Raw genomic sequence first — 17,369 nt, forward strand, 5'->3', positions numbered from 1 at the left:
GCACTATGTTTGTCTGTGGTAACTAATCTGGCGTTATTACTGTAATGGGAATCGTCATTACAAAGTGTGAAACAGATTGATTTGTTCTACTTACATGAATTGAGGTGTGGTTGCGGCATTCAGAAAAGTTGAGATGTTTTCAACTAGGTGCCACTTGCACAACATGTGCACGTTGCTCCCATTTGTGCTTCGTGCAGGTTGTGCACCTCCATTGGAAATGACAAACTTACACCCCAAGCTTACTGGCATTCCTTCTAAGGCACACACTCAGCAGCCACATTTGGATAAAACTATAGCCTTCATACCGAAACTACTTATTAAATCTTTTTTATCAATATTGACAATGGTGTTCAGTCAATATATATCAATACCAATTTTATCGCCCAGCCCTAGCTACTGTCCTTCCAGAACAGAAGCAAACGGCCAGATTTTGATTAAAGATTAACATAACGAACTGGTTTCTTTTAAAAAGGGACTGCCTTGCACTGATTAATTGTTTATCTTTATACTAACAATCTTCATTCATTTTCTTTTTTAGGCTTAGTCCCTTTATTAATCTGGGGTTGCCACAGCGGAATGAACTGCCAACTTATCCAGGATATGTTTTATGCAGAGGAATGCCCTTCCAGCTGCAACCCATCTCTGGGAAACATCCATATACACTCACTCACACTTACACTACGGACAAATTAGCCTACCCAATTCACCTATACAATACTAACAATCTGAGCCAGCAAAATAAACACCGAAAAAGTTTATTTTATGCATGCTTAAAAGCAAATAGCATATGATATTTAGATGCACAGAAAATATGGTTCATCCAATCTGCAATGTGAACTGGAGGTAAGCAGTTGTCCTCTTGTTTTCTGTTTTCTATAAAACATCTGTTTATGCAGCTTTTGTTTGGATTATTGCTCACCACAAAATCTTAAAGTTGAATGTAATCCATACACAGTTGCAGCTACTTGCAGTCTTGTTGCCATGGTTACATTTATGTATTTTTGCGCAGGCACAGTGAAAGCAAAAACACTTTTAGGGCAATCGGTTTGTAGCTCTTGTTTGACTGTGTGCGATATCCTCACGAGGGATGACCAAAATTTCTGACATGTCAGAAACTCATCCAACCATATAGTTGGAAGCTGGCAGAGGTTAATTGTCTCTCAGTTCCCCCTATACACTGCATGAGTGTATGCTCAGCCGTTTGCCCACAACACATGAAACTTACATATTGTGCCTTGGCAAAAAAAAAAAAAAATGTATCAGTGTTTTATATCTGTAAAATAGTCTCTAACACAACAGGCCTTGACCATTAGGTATGCCCTGTGCATGAATGATTTAAACCGAGGAGACTGTGTCAGTATATGTATTGCGTATGTTTTGAGGGAGTTCAGAATAACTCCTATAAAGAATGACTCCCTTTAGTGTTTTTAAACATTGCAACTTTTTAGATCTTTTTTATGGTTAAGTGGCAAAATAGTGACCCTGAACCACAAAACCTTGTCTTATGCTGCATGGCAATCGCCAAAAATACATTGGTAGGGTCAAAATCTATTTTTTTTCTTTTATGCCAAAAATAACTATAACATCTAAAGGGCACCTATGATGCAAAATTAACTTTTGTAAGCTGTTTGGACAGACCTGCATGTAGAAACAGTGTTTCCACATTCATATTAGAGTGATATAAACACAACAACCCATTTTTTGAAGTATTCCTGTATCCAAATCCCAGCAATTTATTAGACCCGTCACAGCGTGCTGTAGTATTGTAGTTTTTACCTCTCACCAGATGGATAAACAGCTGCATATCATATCCATAAAACCAACCCAAACTCATTCTGAAAATATACAGCTATATACATTTCTGGAGAGTGACAAATAAGTTTTAGGAGCTATGTTTTTATCCAGTTTTTGTTTTCGCGAATCCACCAAAGGCCACTGTGTATGCTTTTTGAGATCTCAAATTTGTCTTGTGAGTGCCATTTGTGCCTGCTCTTTTTACGTAAATCCACCAGAGGCCGCTGTGTATGCTTTTTGAGATCTCAAATTTGTCTCGCGAGTGCCATTTGCCTCTGCTTTTCTCACGTAAATCCACCAAAGGCTGCTGTCAACTGACTATTTGACTGACTGAATGACTGACTTACTGACTAACCCATACCTCCCCCTTACCTAAACCCAACCAATAGTGTTTTCAAAGCACAGATTGACCCGCCCACCCACTTCCCTATACCCAACTGACAAGTTTAAAAAGCAATCCAGAAAAAGAAAGGCCCTCGTCTGGTTTTTACTTTGTTTTCAGATTTTACCACATTCTCACACTGTTATTTACTAGTTTATTTTATATTTTGGATTTTGTTTTTGTCTTAACTGCTTTCTAGAACCATTCTTCACCGGACTCAAACACAGTTGTCATGTTCAACTCCTCTCTTCATCTCAAGTCCACCGACGTACATGGTGAGCTACTGGGCAGATTGGTAATAGCAGGAAATTGTCCATACGGAGGTAAGCGGTCAGCTGGTATGCACGAAAAGGAACAATGACACACTGCCCTGTATCGTTTGTTTTAAAAACGAAATGCAGCCATACATACTACATGATTCGCAATCTCCAGAAACGTATATAGGACTATGTTTCCAGAATGAGCCTATGTTGCACAAAACAGGATTTGCAAAGAACCTGGAATTATCTGTTCCAACTCTCTGTGATCAGGGAATGAGTTTTACAAGTTTAAAATATTTGTTAAAACATTATGCATGTTTGTATTGAAGAAAAACAATAAAACCGTTATACAATTCATAAACGCTGAAATCACCACAGTTGCATAGTGTCAATACAACTATAAAAGAGGACGCTTTAATCCAGGTTTGTGGACATTAAATCAGGTTCATTTTGTAGAGTATCATAATGGATATCCATACAGCAGTGGGTAATAACTTGAATACTGTCACACTTGCAACTAGTAGACATGCAAAAACAGTGCAAAGGTAAATGTGTTTATGTACAGTTATTTTTGTAACTTATCTGTGAGTGACTCATCATTGCAGAAAGGCTTAAATAAACAAATAATACATCAAATGACCACTGGGAAACTTACGGGTTCATTCTTACTGTGGTATGTCTCATTAACTATGGTATGGCTCATTAACTCATTAATTAGGTATGTCTTCAGTCCCCCACAACCCGCTCTTCAGTTCACGCGGACCCCAACCCCCGCATTTCAGTTCACGCTGCATATGTAACCCCCAACCCCCGATCTTCAGTTCATGCGCATTCAGTTTATGCGATAACCCCCCCACCCCAAAATTATGGCATGTGTGAAAATAGCTGCAAGCTGCAATTTCTTTAGACTCCAAAAAAACATTTTCAGCAGGGTAAAGTAAATGTTCTTATTGGGAATTTTAAGCTGAAACTTTACAAATACCCTCTGAAAATTGTACATTTTTGATCAATAATATGTACGCTTCGCTAACAACTTTATTTGGACAATTTTAAATGTGATTTTCTCAACACACTTTCATTTTCCTGAATCCTTTAGATTTTCAATTAGTATTACTCCATTCTAATAAACCATATATCCAGGGAAAGCTTATTGATGCAGATTTAAGATGATGCATAAATCATACAATGATGATCGAACAGGTTTGAGTTGTCAACATCATTTTGTGAAGAAGCATTTTTTTGGTCATGAATATTTCTTCTGTCACAACTTAGTGTGCACTTTAAAAAAAACTGTTATAATCAATGAAGCTGTGAAATGAATCTCTTATACACCTTGCATCTGCACTTTGTTGTTAATGATGAGAAAAAGCATGAGAGCGTGGAATTCAGTCCCTGAGCATGTTTTCTGCAAACACGTCTAATTTTCCACTGCACTTATACGTTCAAGAAATGTGTGTGTTATTATTCTCAGTGCTACTAACAATAAGTAGATCTGATATTGAGGTGCTTAACATTGTTTTAGGGCAGGGGTCGGCAACCCAAAATGTTGAAAGAGCCATATTGGACCAAAAAAAACAAATATATCTGGAGCCGCAAAAAATGTAAAGCCTTATATAAGCCTTATAATGAAGGAAAGACATGCTGTATGTATCTATATTAGCTATATTAGCCTACTATAAAAATGACTAAGTTGGCTAAAAATACATGATAAGCCTTCATGATTAAATAGCCACTGAAATCAGGTGGTTGGTGTTTATTTACACAGCACAGCTTCTGGTCTTTCAGTGGTATTAATTTTATCATTTCTTCTTGCGGCCCATCGGAGTTCACATACCTGCACGTTGAATATTGGTCACATCACAGGCAATTGAGTATGCGGGGACTGAATTAATGTCCTTGGTTTGCTGATCGGTGATTTTACCTGCCATTTTAATAGCCCTTTCCATTACTGTCGTAGCAGAGAGAGGTATGTCTTTAATTTTTTGTATTATCTTTGTTTTGTTTTTGAAGTCTGCAAATAGGTGTTCTAATATGTTAATGAATGACTCCTTCATGTAGTCACCATCTGTGAACAGTTTTCCGTGCTTTATTATCTCCCGGTTTGTTTACAACAGCCACCCGCCTGGTATCCCGCCCTGCTGATAGAAACGTGTGTCGCAGGCTATGACGCAAATCTTAACTGACAGAAATGTTGAAATTAAATATTAATTCTACACACTTTTACAGCATTTGAAAATGTTAAAATGTTTGTCCTCCTATAGAATCATAATATCATTAATATCATATTAAAACAAAAAATTATATTAACCTCCCCCATCTTTTTCCATTTTCAAACATTTTTTAAAAAGCTCCAGGGAGCCACAAGGGCAGCGTTAAAGAGCCGCATGCGGCTCTAGAGCCGCGGGTTGCTGACCCCTGTTTTAGGGGGTGTACTCTTCCCAATACGGCACCACCCCAGCCAAGTTAAATTATTAAAAAAAAAATTATCTAGTGCCAGCTCACAACAGAAGTAATTTAAGATTCCTTCCCAACAGAACAGCTCTCTATTTTGTCCTCTTATTAAACAAACAAAATAGACTTATGTTATTTATCTTATTTGCATTAATGCATTTCTCTACATTTTTACAATTCTCTGCTCTCTTTATTTCACAAACTGTGTAATTCCACTCAAATCATACAAGTAAGCACACTCCCACCAGAGGTCAAAGGGTGCACATTGGAAAATATGTTGTGTCAACTTGATGGAAATCAGAAAAAACATCTGCGCAGCCAGGAGAAGGTTTAAATCCTACTTTTAGGTGTGGTGTTGCTTTGTATACAATGTGGCATGTATCATGTGATGTTGATGCAACGCAATTTCAGCTAAAGCCTGTTTGAACTAAGCTATGTGATTCTAACAGATGCCAAAGATGCACATCTGTCATCATAAGCATACCCTCCCAGTCAATGTCTCTGTCTCTTGTTCTCTCTCCTTCTTTCTCACACACACACACGCTTTCAGTGGCATCATTTAATTTGTTCAAATTGCTGTCAAACAACACGGACGACTTAATATTTATTTTCAAACATTTCTTTCATTTTAATCCGGTCTAAACATTACACTACCACTACCTACTGCGCCACTGCGTCATCCGGTAAAAAAAAAATATCATAATATATACTATATCAGAAACCTTTAAATTAGCATAATTGGCAACAGTTTACACTTAGAATGCTGCTTTGCATAACAAACTTCAAGAAAAACATCTGAATAAGTCTTAAAACAATGTACATACAGCTACAATTACATATTCTTAAATTTAAGTGCCAAAAAACAGAAAAAATGTATCTGTAAAACATTAAACTGACATCATAAATTGTGTTGCAAAAAATACAATCTTAGCTCTCTGAATATCACGCAGAACAAATAGGAGACAGACAAAATACTGGTGTTAAATGATAGACAAGCACCGTGTTACACGGAGATGAAAGTACTGCCCTTCCAATTCTGCAAAAAAGACGTCAATCTTTTAGTGAATCTCAGCTGTCACTGATTCCATGTGGGCCCAAACAAGAGTGTGGATGCATCACAGCAGCCTCAGTAAAACTCAGATCTTCAGTCAAATCCATCCTACTTATCGCAGCATCGCTCTCACCTAATCCTCAATTTCAGCACGTTCTCAATAACTCTTTCGTCTCCTGCCCTTCGCGACCCTTTTCCTCTTTCCATTCCTGCTGCCCTTCATCCTTGTGGATTTACTCTGCTTTTCTAGCTTTGCTCTGTAGCCACTGCTGCAAATAGCAAGCTATATGACGCAAGCAGAACAGCCAGCGAGCAGTTGGCGCCTGTGTATGTATACAGCACACCCACCTTGACACTTGGCACATGGGTCTTTCTCATACTCCAGCAGTTCTGGAGCCTGGCCGCGAACGCTGGTGGTCCTCCGCAGCCCTCCATCCTCACGCAGACGAGCTGCCTCTTCTTTGGCATAGGCCCCCAGCTCCTGTGTATAGCGTCCATACATCTGAAAGCGAGACGGGAGTCAATGAAGATTTCAGCTGGGAAGGTAATAAAAGGAAACCAAGCCAAGAAGCGTTTCGCTGAAATAATGTGCAACTTAACAGGCTCTTCAAAAGCCCATCAAATAAATGGAGCAAGTCTGTCAGAGATTTCTGTCTCCGAGTACCATCCCTGAAAAAAAAAAAGCTGGATTCTTTACTATAATAACGCTATTTGTGAGATTTACATGTTAAGCGTTAGTTCACCCATGAATGAAATTTATGTCATTAATTACTCATCGTAGTGATGCCAAATCCCTGAGACTAATGTTCATCTTCTTCAGAAAACAAATGAATATATTTTATCTCTTGTTCTCTATAGACAGCAATTGTCCCGACTCTATCAAGGTCCAGAAAAGTAATCAAGATTAAGTAGAAGAAGAGTCAAACCGATCTGCTTCTCCTTTATTTTAAATTTAACAGTTTTTTTTTTTATTCTTTTCTTGTTTACAATCACAGATATTGTAGTGAGAGTTTTGGAACTTGTCTGAGTTTATTACACCGGTAACACTTTACAATAAGGTTCATAAGTTAATCCATTTACTAACATGAACTAATCATGAACATGAACTAATTAATCATAATTGAACATTTACTAATGCATTATTAACATTCAAGTCCATGCTTGTTAACATTAGTTAATGCACCATGAGTTAACATGAACTAACAATGAACTACTGTATTTTCATTAACTAACGTTTATTAACATGAATAAATACTGCAGTAAATGTATTGTTCAATGTTTGTTCATGTTAGTAAATGCATTACTTAACATTAACTAATGAACCTTATTGTAAAGTGTGACTATTACACCTAAAGAGATCACTGCAAATTCACAACACATCTATGCTGATATACTGTATTCAAACAGCAATACGTTTAACTAAATTGACATGCTTACATAAAGTGTAGTGCAAATATATAAAAACCCCATTATTGACCATAGGCTGTTAAACAAACATAAGTGGTTGGACATGATGATGTCATTAATATGCAAATTGACGTATGATGTAATTTAGCGACATTTAGTGACTTTACGGGCAGAGCTTAGCGCCTTTACATTAATAATAGTTGGCTAAACTGGTTTCTTCTCCTAAATGTCAGTATAGGGCACGTGTTTATGAGAGCACTGTGCTTTTTATGTGTGTCTCATTCAGTCATGCAGCTGATTTTTCCCTCAGATGTGCCTGTGCTTTGTTTCAAACAGAGGCAGTATGGGACTGACATATACATCAGCACACAGTCATCATAAGTGTGTGCCCTATACTGATACTGAGGAGAAGAAACTGTTTTGCCAACTATTTTAATGAAAAGGCGCTAAGCTCCTTATAAAGTCATTATTTTTTGGTTTATGTATGCGCACAAGTATTTGATTTGTTTCATAATAATCAGATTAAAGCACTGAAGACACATGGACTGTTTTTTGTCCCATTCTGGTCTACTGAGGACCAGGAAGATCTCAGATATCATACCAAAAATATCGTAACTTGTGTCCTGATGATTATCAAAAAATCATGGGGGGTTGGAATGACATGTGGGTAAGTGATTATTGACAACATTTTCAATTTGGTTGACAACACTTTAACACTAAAACTAACATGTTGGTTATTTATAATTTTTGTTAATTAAAAAATTGAAAATAAAGCAAATATTTTTAATAACCTATTATTTTTTTAATATGTGTAAATTTCATTCTAAGATTAATTTTTCAAATTGCAAAACGCAAAAAAGCTAAGTATTTCTCCCTTTAATTACTTTCAAGAGTTCACATTTAGCTGATGATTGATAATAAAGCTTGTTTGGCATGCTGTCCCAGGAGAGAGCCCTGAGCAAATAAGATCTTCAAGTCCTGGGCTCCCTCCCGTTGCAGGGCAAGAGGGGAGTTTGAGCTTAGGTAGATCTTGATGACTCCCCCTTGCTTATTTGTGTAAGCAATAGGTGTACTCAGAGTTTGGCTATGAATATTTTGAATTAATTGGTTAGGATGCTTGTTTTTGGACTGTGGAAGGAAACCGGAAGACCCGGGGAAAACCCACGCGAGCACGGGGAGAACAAGCAAAACTGTGCACAGAAATGTCACCTGGTTTGGAAGGGAATTAAACCAGGGGCATTCTTGCTGTGAGGCAACAGTGCTAATCACTGGCCACCGTGTCGCCCGATTGAAAGGAGGGAAAGTGGGGTTGGGAGGGGAAGTTTCTTCAAGACAAAGATATTAAGATAAGAGACTCTGGTTATTTATAGTGAGTTAGGAATCATCTGATAGGATAATTGGGTATGAGCTAATGCTAGAACAACTGTAAACAATCATAAGCACGTGGTCCTCTCGAAATTTGTTTATAAATAAACTCCACATAGCTGTCAATATGTATTTCATGGTCTGCTACTTTTTCTTGTGATTTTCAACATATGTGCCTCTGTTGCCAAGCAACTTTCTGTTAACAAAATCATAACTTTTTGTTATGAAAAACATAACTTTACTTCAGACATATCTTTCAAAACAGCAAGCCTTCTTCCCTGCTTATAAAAGTGAAAATTAAAGCGAGACTTACAAACATTTGCAGGTGGTCTACAAGTTTAACTATACATTTATTGGCAGTATTACAATAATTATCACATTTTTTGCAGTGATGACTTAATTATATATGATCCCTAACATTTAAAGATTATGTTTTGTTTCTCAAAAGAAGCTTTGATTGTAGATATGATGTGACACTATGACGTCTTTTATGAAAACTGACAGAATGACCGTTATGGTAATTCTATTAGTTATAGAATTCTGGCAGTTCCAGTGTTAAAGGGAGAGTTCACCCAGAAATGCTGTTATATGAAATCCCAGAAAATTGCCATAAAGATATCATGTTTAAGAAGGCTCTTTTTAAAAATACCAATTTTTACAGAACAAGAAGTTAGTAACATTTAAGTAAACAACTAGAAGACTGCTGTGTTATTGCAGAAGGTAAATTGCCAATATAAGCATGTACAATTTTAGAATGCACTGATGTGGGAAGTCTACTTTGGGCCAAGCAACATTCCAATGCTGATGATACAATCTCTTCGCACTGTTTATGGAAATAAAAATCTTTCATTTCTTTGTCCAGGTAAGTTTAGGTAATGTTTATTAATCAGACAAAACTCCCATAATCTTTCTTAGTGTCAGCTGTGGGAAAAATATTCTTAAAATTACAATGCTTACAACAAACTGCTGAATTCAACTGTGATTTTGCCAACCATCGAGTCACATTTCAGTACAACAGCGGTGTCTTCCATATCAGGCTATATCATCTGCCTTCAGAATTTTTTTTCTCTAGTAGTTGAGTACTGCGTTTATCTCTGGGACAAAAAGCTGCATGAGTGCAAAACTTAAAAAAAAAAAAAAAAAAAAAAAAAACTACAAAACCATCAACAAAAAGACAGACTACCTTCAAATTTACAAATACAAGGTATTATGGAATGGATGTGTAAATGATGCTTTTCCTAAATAAATACCTAACGTTGTTGCTTATGAGAACAGCACATTTGTTAATTTTCCAGTAATTCTATGGCTAATTACCAGCATTATTGTGTGCAACAGAGTCTTATGAAGTGAAACAATTGGCATTTGAAAGGAACTAAACCATATTTAAATATAACATTATTGCACAACAAATGGTGCTGAGCACATTTATAGCAGTTTGGAGTGAAAGCTTTCTGTCACACAATGATTTTACATGTGGGCAGAAATATCTTATGTTGTTTTGTTCATCAAATTGGTGCTAAGTTGTGTTTATCCTGGATGTTGCAACCTATGTAGAAGAGTAAAATTACTTCTATGTGCAAATGCACTGAAGATCTTTTGCCAACTGGGGATTAAGTGTAATAATGTTTTATTGATCACTTCACTTTGTAAGACATGCGTGTACCTCCAGGAGCCAAGGGCATAAATTCTGTTTTGCATGAATGTATATTCTCAAAGTGCCAGTAAACCTTGGAAAATTATATCTCCAATGTAACAAAAATGGCCAAATTTCATCTGAGAATTATCGCTAAATCACGAAGTATGCTATCGATTTCAGATGCAGAAAAGCTAGTTTATGCTTTTATGACTTCTAGGCTGGATTACTGTAATGCTTTGTTCACTGGTTGTCCAGCATCCTCTATTAATAAACTTCAGCTATCACAAAATGCAGCTGCCAGAGTTCTTAACAGGTCTATGATCATCACCCCAATTTTATCCTCCTAACACTGGCTGCCTCTTAAGTTCTGTATTGATTATAAAATATGGCTTCTTTGTCTATAAAGCTTTAAATAATCTAGCTCCTGTTTATCTAACCAACCTTCTGTCTCACTACAATCCATCTCGCTCTTTAAAATCTCAAAACTCAGGGTTTCTGGTAGTACCTTGAATAGTAAAGTCTACTAAAGGAGTTCAGGCCTTCTCATTTATGGCTTCTTAACTCTGCAATAGCCTTCCTGATAATCTCCAAGGCTCAGACACACTCTCAATTCAAAACTAGATTAAAGACCTATCTTTTTAGAAAAGCATGCATCGCATGACGGTACGAACCATGAATGTGCTCCACGCAGGTGAGCTGGCTGGAAAACCACCTGCAGCATGCACTCCTCCTTAATACACCAGACACTGTGTCAGAAACTGTAAAATGCTTTACATGTTTGTCTCTGTTTGTTTATATAACTAATATTTTCATTTATAACATTACTTTTAAATTCTCTATAAACAGCAGCTATTCACCAATTATTTTCTTTATTCTCCATTTCCAACTGGGGATACTCATTCCGAGGAGCCTAGAGACTATGCAGTGCCATTGATGCGATTCAAGACCTGTAAAGAGATGATCCCAAGGTATACATAATCTTGGACCAGGCCGTATCCCAAGTTGATGCTGTGGTTGTCATGGAGGAGTGGAGTGCATGAGAGTGAGTGCTGAAAGATCACCGTGACAAACAAGTCTCCCGCATTGATTCTGTGGGCCAGCCTGACCTCCCACTGGTGCCCTTCTCACACCTTCTTCAGCCTCCGGCGCCTAGACTGCAACTCCACATGGGAAGTTTGGCCAGAAAAGTATTGCCCAACAGAGCCTAGTTTGTCTCAAGGTTTTTTTTTTCCTCTTCACTTCCTGTCAGTTGGGAAAGTTTTTATCCTCGTCAACATCACCACTGGCTTGCTTGGATCAGGACTTTTGGAGCTGCCATTGCATGTATTTCCTCTACATTGTTTGAACTTTCAGCAGTGAAATTTTAACCACACTGAACTAAACTTAACTGAACTACAACTCTGAAATCTGGACTGTACTAGAACTTTGTAAAGCGACTTCGACATAATCTGCATTGTGAAAAGTGCTATATAAATAAACATGAATTGAATTATTTAATGCATTACCAAAACACCACTAAGAAAAACATCAAAAACATACAAAATACAAATAGATTTGAAGTCAGTTAACTACCTTGATGTCAAATCGAAATTAATTTGACATCCAACATTGGTGTCAAATATAATCTTTGTTATTTTTGTCAATGTTAGATGTCAATTTGATGTTGTTTTGACATCAAGGTATCCTTGCATTGTAGGGATACTAAATCTGAGGTAAATTTGTAATTGAAGCTTTAGGATTATACATTTTTGCTTATATTATAATGCTTTTTGTGCCGTTTTTTTGGCCATCAAAAGTGGATCAATGTGTGGATTTTGATGTAGTTTTGACATCAAGGTTGGTTGATGACATCAACAATGGTCTCATGGTTTGGTTCATTTATGATGTACACAATTAGGTTAAATTTGATACCACAATGCACTGACAATTTTGTACAATGAAGTAAAAATTTAGCTTTGCATGTGAACAATTTTGTGTCAACACGGTTTCACTGTCTCCTCACAGCAAGACGTTTACTAGTTTGGCATTTCTGTGTGGAGTTTGCACATCTTCTTCACATGGGTTTCCTTCAGGTGCTCTAGTTTACCCCACACGTCCAAAGACATGTGGTATAGACTTTTTTCTTCATTGCTGCATAATGGGCGCCATAGTGACCTTCAATTAGGGTGCTTAGATCTTCCATTAATTCAATTAAATTATTATTTTTTATTTGTATAGAGCTTTTATAATGTAGATTGTGTCAAAGCAGCTTAACATATTCAATTAAAACAGTATAAGTCCAGTTTTCAAAGTTTAGGTTCAGTTTAGTTCAGTTCAGTGTGATTTAATTTTTACTGCTGAAAGTCCAAACACTGAAGAGCAAATCCATTGATGCGCAAGGATTGTCATCATCAGCCAGTGCAGTGTTTCTCAACTGGGTGTCAATACTGTTTTCAGTGGCTTACAGAGTGTTTTTGTGATGCAAAGCTTTAATTTTGAAAGAAAGATGTGTGTTAAAGCCGTTATACTTCTGTCAGATGCGGTTCAAGCTCAAGAGAAAAAGGCTCACCCAATTTAGTGTCTGCCACCAGATCAGATGCTGAAGTATAGCGTCAGTGTTCCCGACCTGTCAGCTGTTATAAAGTACTCCGCAGGTCTTCAATGCAAACACACACACACACACAAATAATGGTAACACTTTACAATAACAGTACATGAATAATGAAGTATTAATATGTTAAGTAAACATTAGTTTATTATGAATTAATGATGAGTTAAGGTATGCACTGATCATGAATTAACTTTACCTACAACATGAGTCACATGAGTTCATGTATGAATGACGGCTACCTTAATAACTTGTTAGTACATGATTGGTTGTTAATTAGGGTATTAATTACCACATTAGTTTATGCTTAATTTAACCATTTTGAACTCATGATATGTTAATGTATAACTATGCTGTGACTTTACTTGGAGGGGCACATCATCATTAACCCATTCTTAACTACTCATGAACTCCTTATGCACGTCCAACTTGTGAGTTTACACTGAATAACAATAGAAAAGCGTTCTGTCAACATCAACATGAACAGGAGTTCATGAGTAGTTAAGGATAAGTTAATAGTGATGTGCCCCTCCAAGTAAAGTCGTGCCATAACTATACATTAACAGCTCATTAGTTCATGTTGGTTACATTTAGCCTAAACTTAAATGTTAATTAATACATTAATTAACAACATGTACTAACAAGTAATTAAGGTAGTCATTATTTACTCATGAACTCATGTAACTCATGTTGTAGTTAAAGTTAATTCATGATTAGTTCATACCTTAACTCATCATTTATTCATAATAAACTAATGTTTAATTTACATATTAATTCACCATTATTCATGTACTGTTATTGTAAAGTGTTACCCAAATAATACCTCACTGCATTATAAAGAGCAATCCATATTAATGGCAAGAAACTAGCATGTATGTAAGCCATGCACTTTCCAAAAATGACCAATAAAAGTGCATTACTGATACTCTGCTGGCTGATTTGCATGTTGATTCTAATCAGGAGCAGTTATGTTTCATTAGTTTGGTTTGTATTGTGTAGTATTTACCAGGCTATGTGTTTTTCTGTTTTTTCAAAATGCCATTTATTGTTCACTTTGTGACACATTAAATCTATGTGTCAGTGGGACAGTATGTGTGTGTCAAACATTATGGTGAATTACATTTGCTGGGGTTGGTTATATGTATAACAACAAGGGAAAAATACCTTGCAGCAATTGTTTTCCATTCTATTAGATCACATTATTTAAAATAATAAGTACAGGAGGTGGTGCTGATCGACAGCAGTATTAGTTCAAATCATTTCAAAGCTTTATGAATGTGACTCTTTATACGCATCAGCTGCCGACCAGAAAATGTCGCAAAGCATAATAGGTAATTTTGTGTTCTAAGAAAAAGGTCTATAGGTGATTTGGGTAAACTAAATTGTAAAAAACCTGAAAAATCACATGTATATAAGTATTCTCAACCTTTGCTCAATACTCTGTTGATGCACCTTTGGCAGCAATTACAGCCTCAAGTCTTTTTGAATATGATGCCACAGGCTTGACACACCTGTCTTTGGGAATTTTTGCCCATTCCTCTTTGCAGTACCTCTCAAGCTCAATCAGGTTGAATGGGAAGTGACGGTGTACAGCCATTTTCAGATCTCTCCAGAAATGTTCAATAGGATTTAGGTCTGGGCTCTAGCTGGGCCATCCAAAGACATTCATCGAGTTGTTGTGAAGCAACTGCATTGATATTTTGGTGGTGTGTTTTTGGGTCATTGTCCTGCTGGAAGATGAACCGTCGCCCCAGTCTGAGGTCAAGAGTAGTCTGAAGCAGGTTTTCATTTAGGAGGTCTCTGTAAATTCCTGCATTAATCTTTCCCTCTATCCTGACTAATCTTCCAGGTCCTGCTGCTGAAAAACATTCCCACAGCATGATGCTGCCACCACCATGCTTTTTCTGTAACCTTACCCGGCCTTGTGCCTCGGGAAAATCTTGTCTCGGAGGTCTACAGACAATTCCTTTGTCTTCATACTTGGTTTGTGCTTTGACATGCACTGTCAACCCTGGGACCTTATATAGACAGGTGTATGCCTTTTCAAGTCATGTCCAATCAACTGGATTTACCACAGGTGAACTTCAATTAAGCTGCTGAAACATCTGAAGAATGATCAGTGGAAACAGAATGTACCTGAGCTCAATTTAAAACCTCACGGCAAAGGCTGTGAATACTTGTACATGCACTTGTGATTTTTCAGTTTTTTTTTTATTTGTAATAAATTTGCAACAATTTCAAAAAAAAAATTTTTACGTTGTCATCATGGGGTATTGTGTGTAGAATATTGAGGAAATAAATGAATTTAATCCATTTTGGAATAAGGCTGTAACATAAACAACTGTGGAAAAAGTGAAGCGCTATGAATACTTTCCAGATGCACTGTATAAAACTAAACCTACTCAAAGAAAGAATTGCTTCTTCCACGTATCAAACATCAAAAAGGTGATATCAACAAGAGGCAAGAGGGAAAGATGGAGCTTTTCATAGTGTGCACATTGATTTTGTACCTTCATTGTCAGTGAAAGACTACAGTCGCAAACTCTAACAACATCAAACAGTGTCCAAACAGTGAAGTCAAACAGTGAAATGTGACCATGATGTAGGCTTTTAAAATAGTTGCAGCATTTAATTAATTGCTCATGGGTCATGTCTTCCTTGCTATAGTATGCATTTTTAGCGCCCGCATTTAGTCTTACTAGACCATAAAAACACCCTTATGATTGTTGATTCTCTCTCATTCCTTTAGCAAAAGTCCACCTGAGATGTGATTATAGCTCTTGTCTGTACACGTCTTACAAGACCCCTACAGTTATGAATTGTTGATGTTGTTGTCTCATGCACATATTCTTCAATCTTTTATAGAGGTCCTGTAACTCTTCTATATTTCTTGGGAACAGTCTTGTTAGCAGGCTCTTTTGCAAAAAGATTCTGATTTTTTTAAGCCTACAGTTTACTTTTCTTTAAGCTCTGTGTGGAAAGATCCTACATACTTGCCCTGTCTGCTATTTTATATGAACCTTGACGCAGTTTTGCTTTGAAAGTACATTTGCCCTGATGGTGTAATGTTTTCTTAGAACTGCATAGAGATGCACCCACATAAACCCAGGTGTGTTTATTTTGAAACCCGGTACCTCATACCTCGGATGCACTACAGATCTCAGTAAATGTGAAATCTCTGGCTCCTTTGGCTTAATCAGAGTTCATTTACAAGTTAAAGCAAGACACTCAATGCCTATTCATTCAATTATTTTTATTACTATTAATAAAATGTTTAATATTATTTTATACATACAAATTTGATTAAACCCTTTTCCGACTCTCTTTCAGGAGTCCAAGAGTATGTGTAGAGGTATAAAATAGAATTAGTTCATTGACTCTACATGTTCCAGACAGTCTTTGGTTTAATTTTTTCTGTATGTTACACTGTTACAAGAGTAAGGGGTAACAAGTCACACATTGTCCTGAGTGAGTCACTAAAACACACACTCAGCAGGTTTGCTCAAATTCACAAGGCATTTGAATATATCTAATAATAGATGCCTATTAAACAATAATAACAATAAATAACAACTGCCTCCTTTCTTAAAATATAAAATGTATTTATATGTGGTTCTGTTCATATATGCATAAGCATGCAGGGAAAAAAATATGGACAATAAAATGTAATATGAAAAAAAAAAAACTGTCTCTTGATGAATATTAGTTACAGCAGTTGCACAAAAATGCAAGTCTATCGTAAAGTAAAAGTAAGTAATTGTTTTTTTGATATAGCACCTTTCACAGACAATGTCACAAAGTCCTTTATGAAAAAGTATGCATATACAAACATGTTAAAATCCAGGTACAGAAACACAAATGTCATTTTAATTAATAGCTTGGCCAAAAAGATGTGCCTTTACATGTTTTAGGGGTGCTTTTACACTTGGTTCAATTGCCTGGACCAAACCCAAGTTCAATTCTCCCCCTTTACCACCTTCTGGTTTGTGTTCACACAGTCTTTTTTCCTTCCGAACCCCGGGACGCTTGCATCATCAAGCTGCTGTATCTGCTGCAGTAACATTAAAAATGTTCAGAAAATCACCCAATGTCTGCAGAAGCTGTTTTTGGTGGAGACAAGCAGATATTATCACCGTTTGCACTGGCTCAGTCCCACTTGTCACAAAGGTAGGTGATACACAGACATACACACACGAATAAACGTTATGAAACGTTTGCTGTACAGTTGGTGGTTCACTTCTGTTATGTGGTATGATTGCATTCATTTCCAAAAAGTGAACTGTAACAGAGTTTGCACGAACCATGCCCCAGACCACCTCTTTCAGGGTGCTTTCACACTAGCACTTTTGGTCCGCACCCGGGTTCGTTTGACGTCAGAGTACAGTATGTTTAGCGAGTGTAAATGTGTCTTCTGAACTCTGGTCTGCACCCATGAA

The 17,369-nt window shown here is 36.8% G+C and overlaps 1 protein-coding gene across 6 annotated transcripts in view; it reads right to left on the reverse strand.

The window, feature by feature from the left end:
• clcn2a (chloride channel, voltage-sensitive 2a) overlaps positions 1 to 17,369 on the reverse strand; it is a 165,603-nt gene that overhangs the window by 96,177 nt on the left and 52,057 nt on the right. For all 6 annotated transcript variants that reach the window (XM_087238592.1, XM_087238591.1, XM_087238588.1 and 3 more), the window contains exon 2: positions 6,287 to 6,440. In XM_087238592.1, the coding sequence (XP_087094718.1) occupies positions 6,287 to 6,440 (154 nt within the window). The remainder of the gene's footprint in view (positions 1 to 6,286; positions 6,441 to 17,369) is intronic.

This window comes from Danio rerio, chromosome 2 (genome assembly GCF_052040795.2).
Source record: "Danio rerio strain M-AB ecotype USA chromosome 2, GRCz13ab, whole genome shotgun sequence".
NCBI classification, from domain to species: Eukaryota; Metazoa; Chordata; class Actinopteri; order Cypriniformes; family Danionidae; genus Danio; species Danio rerio.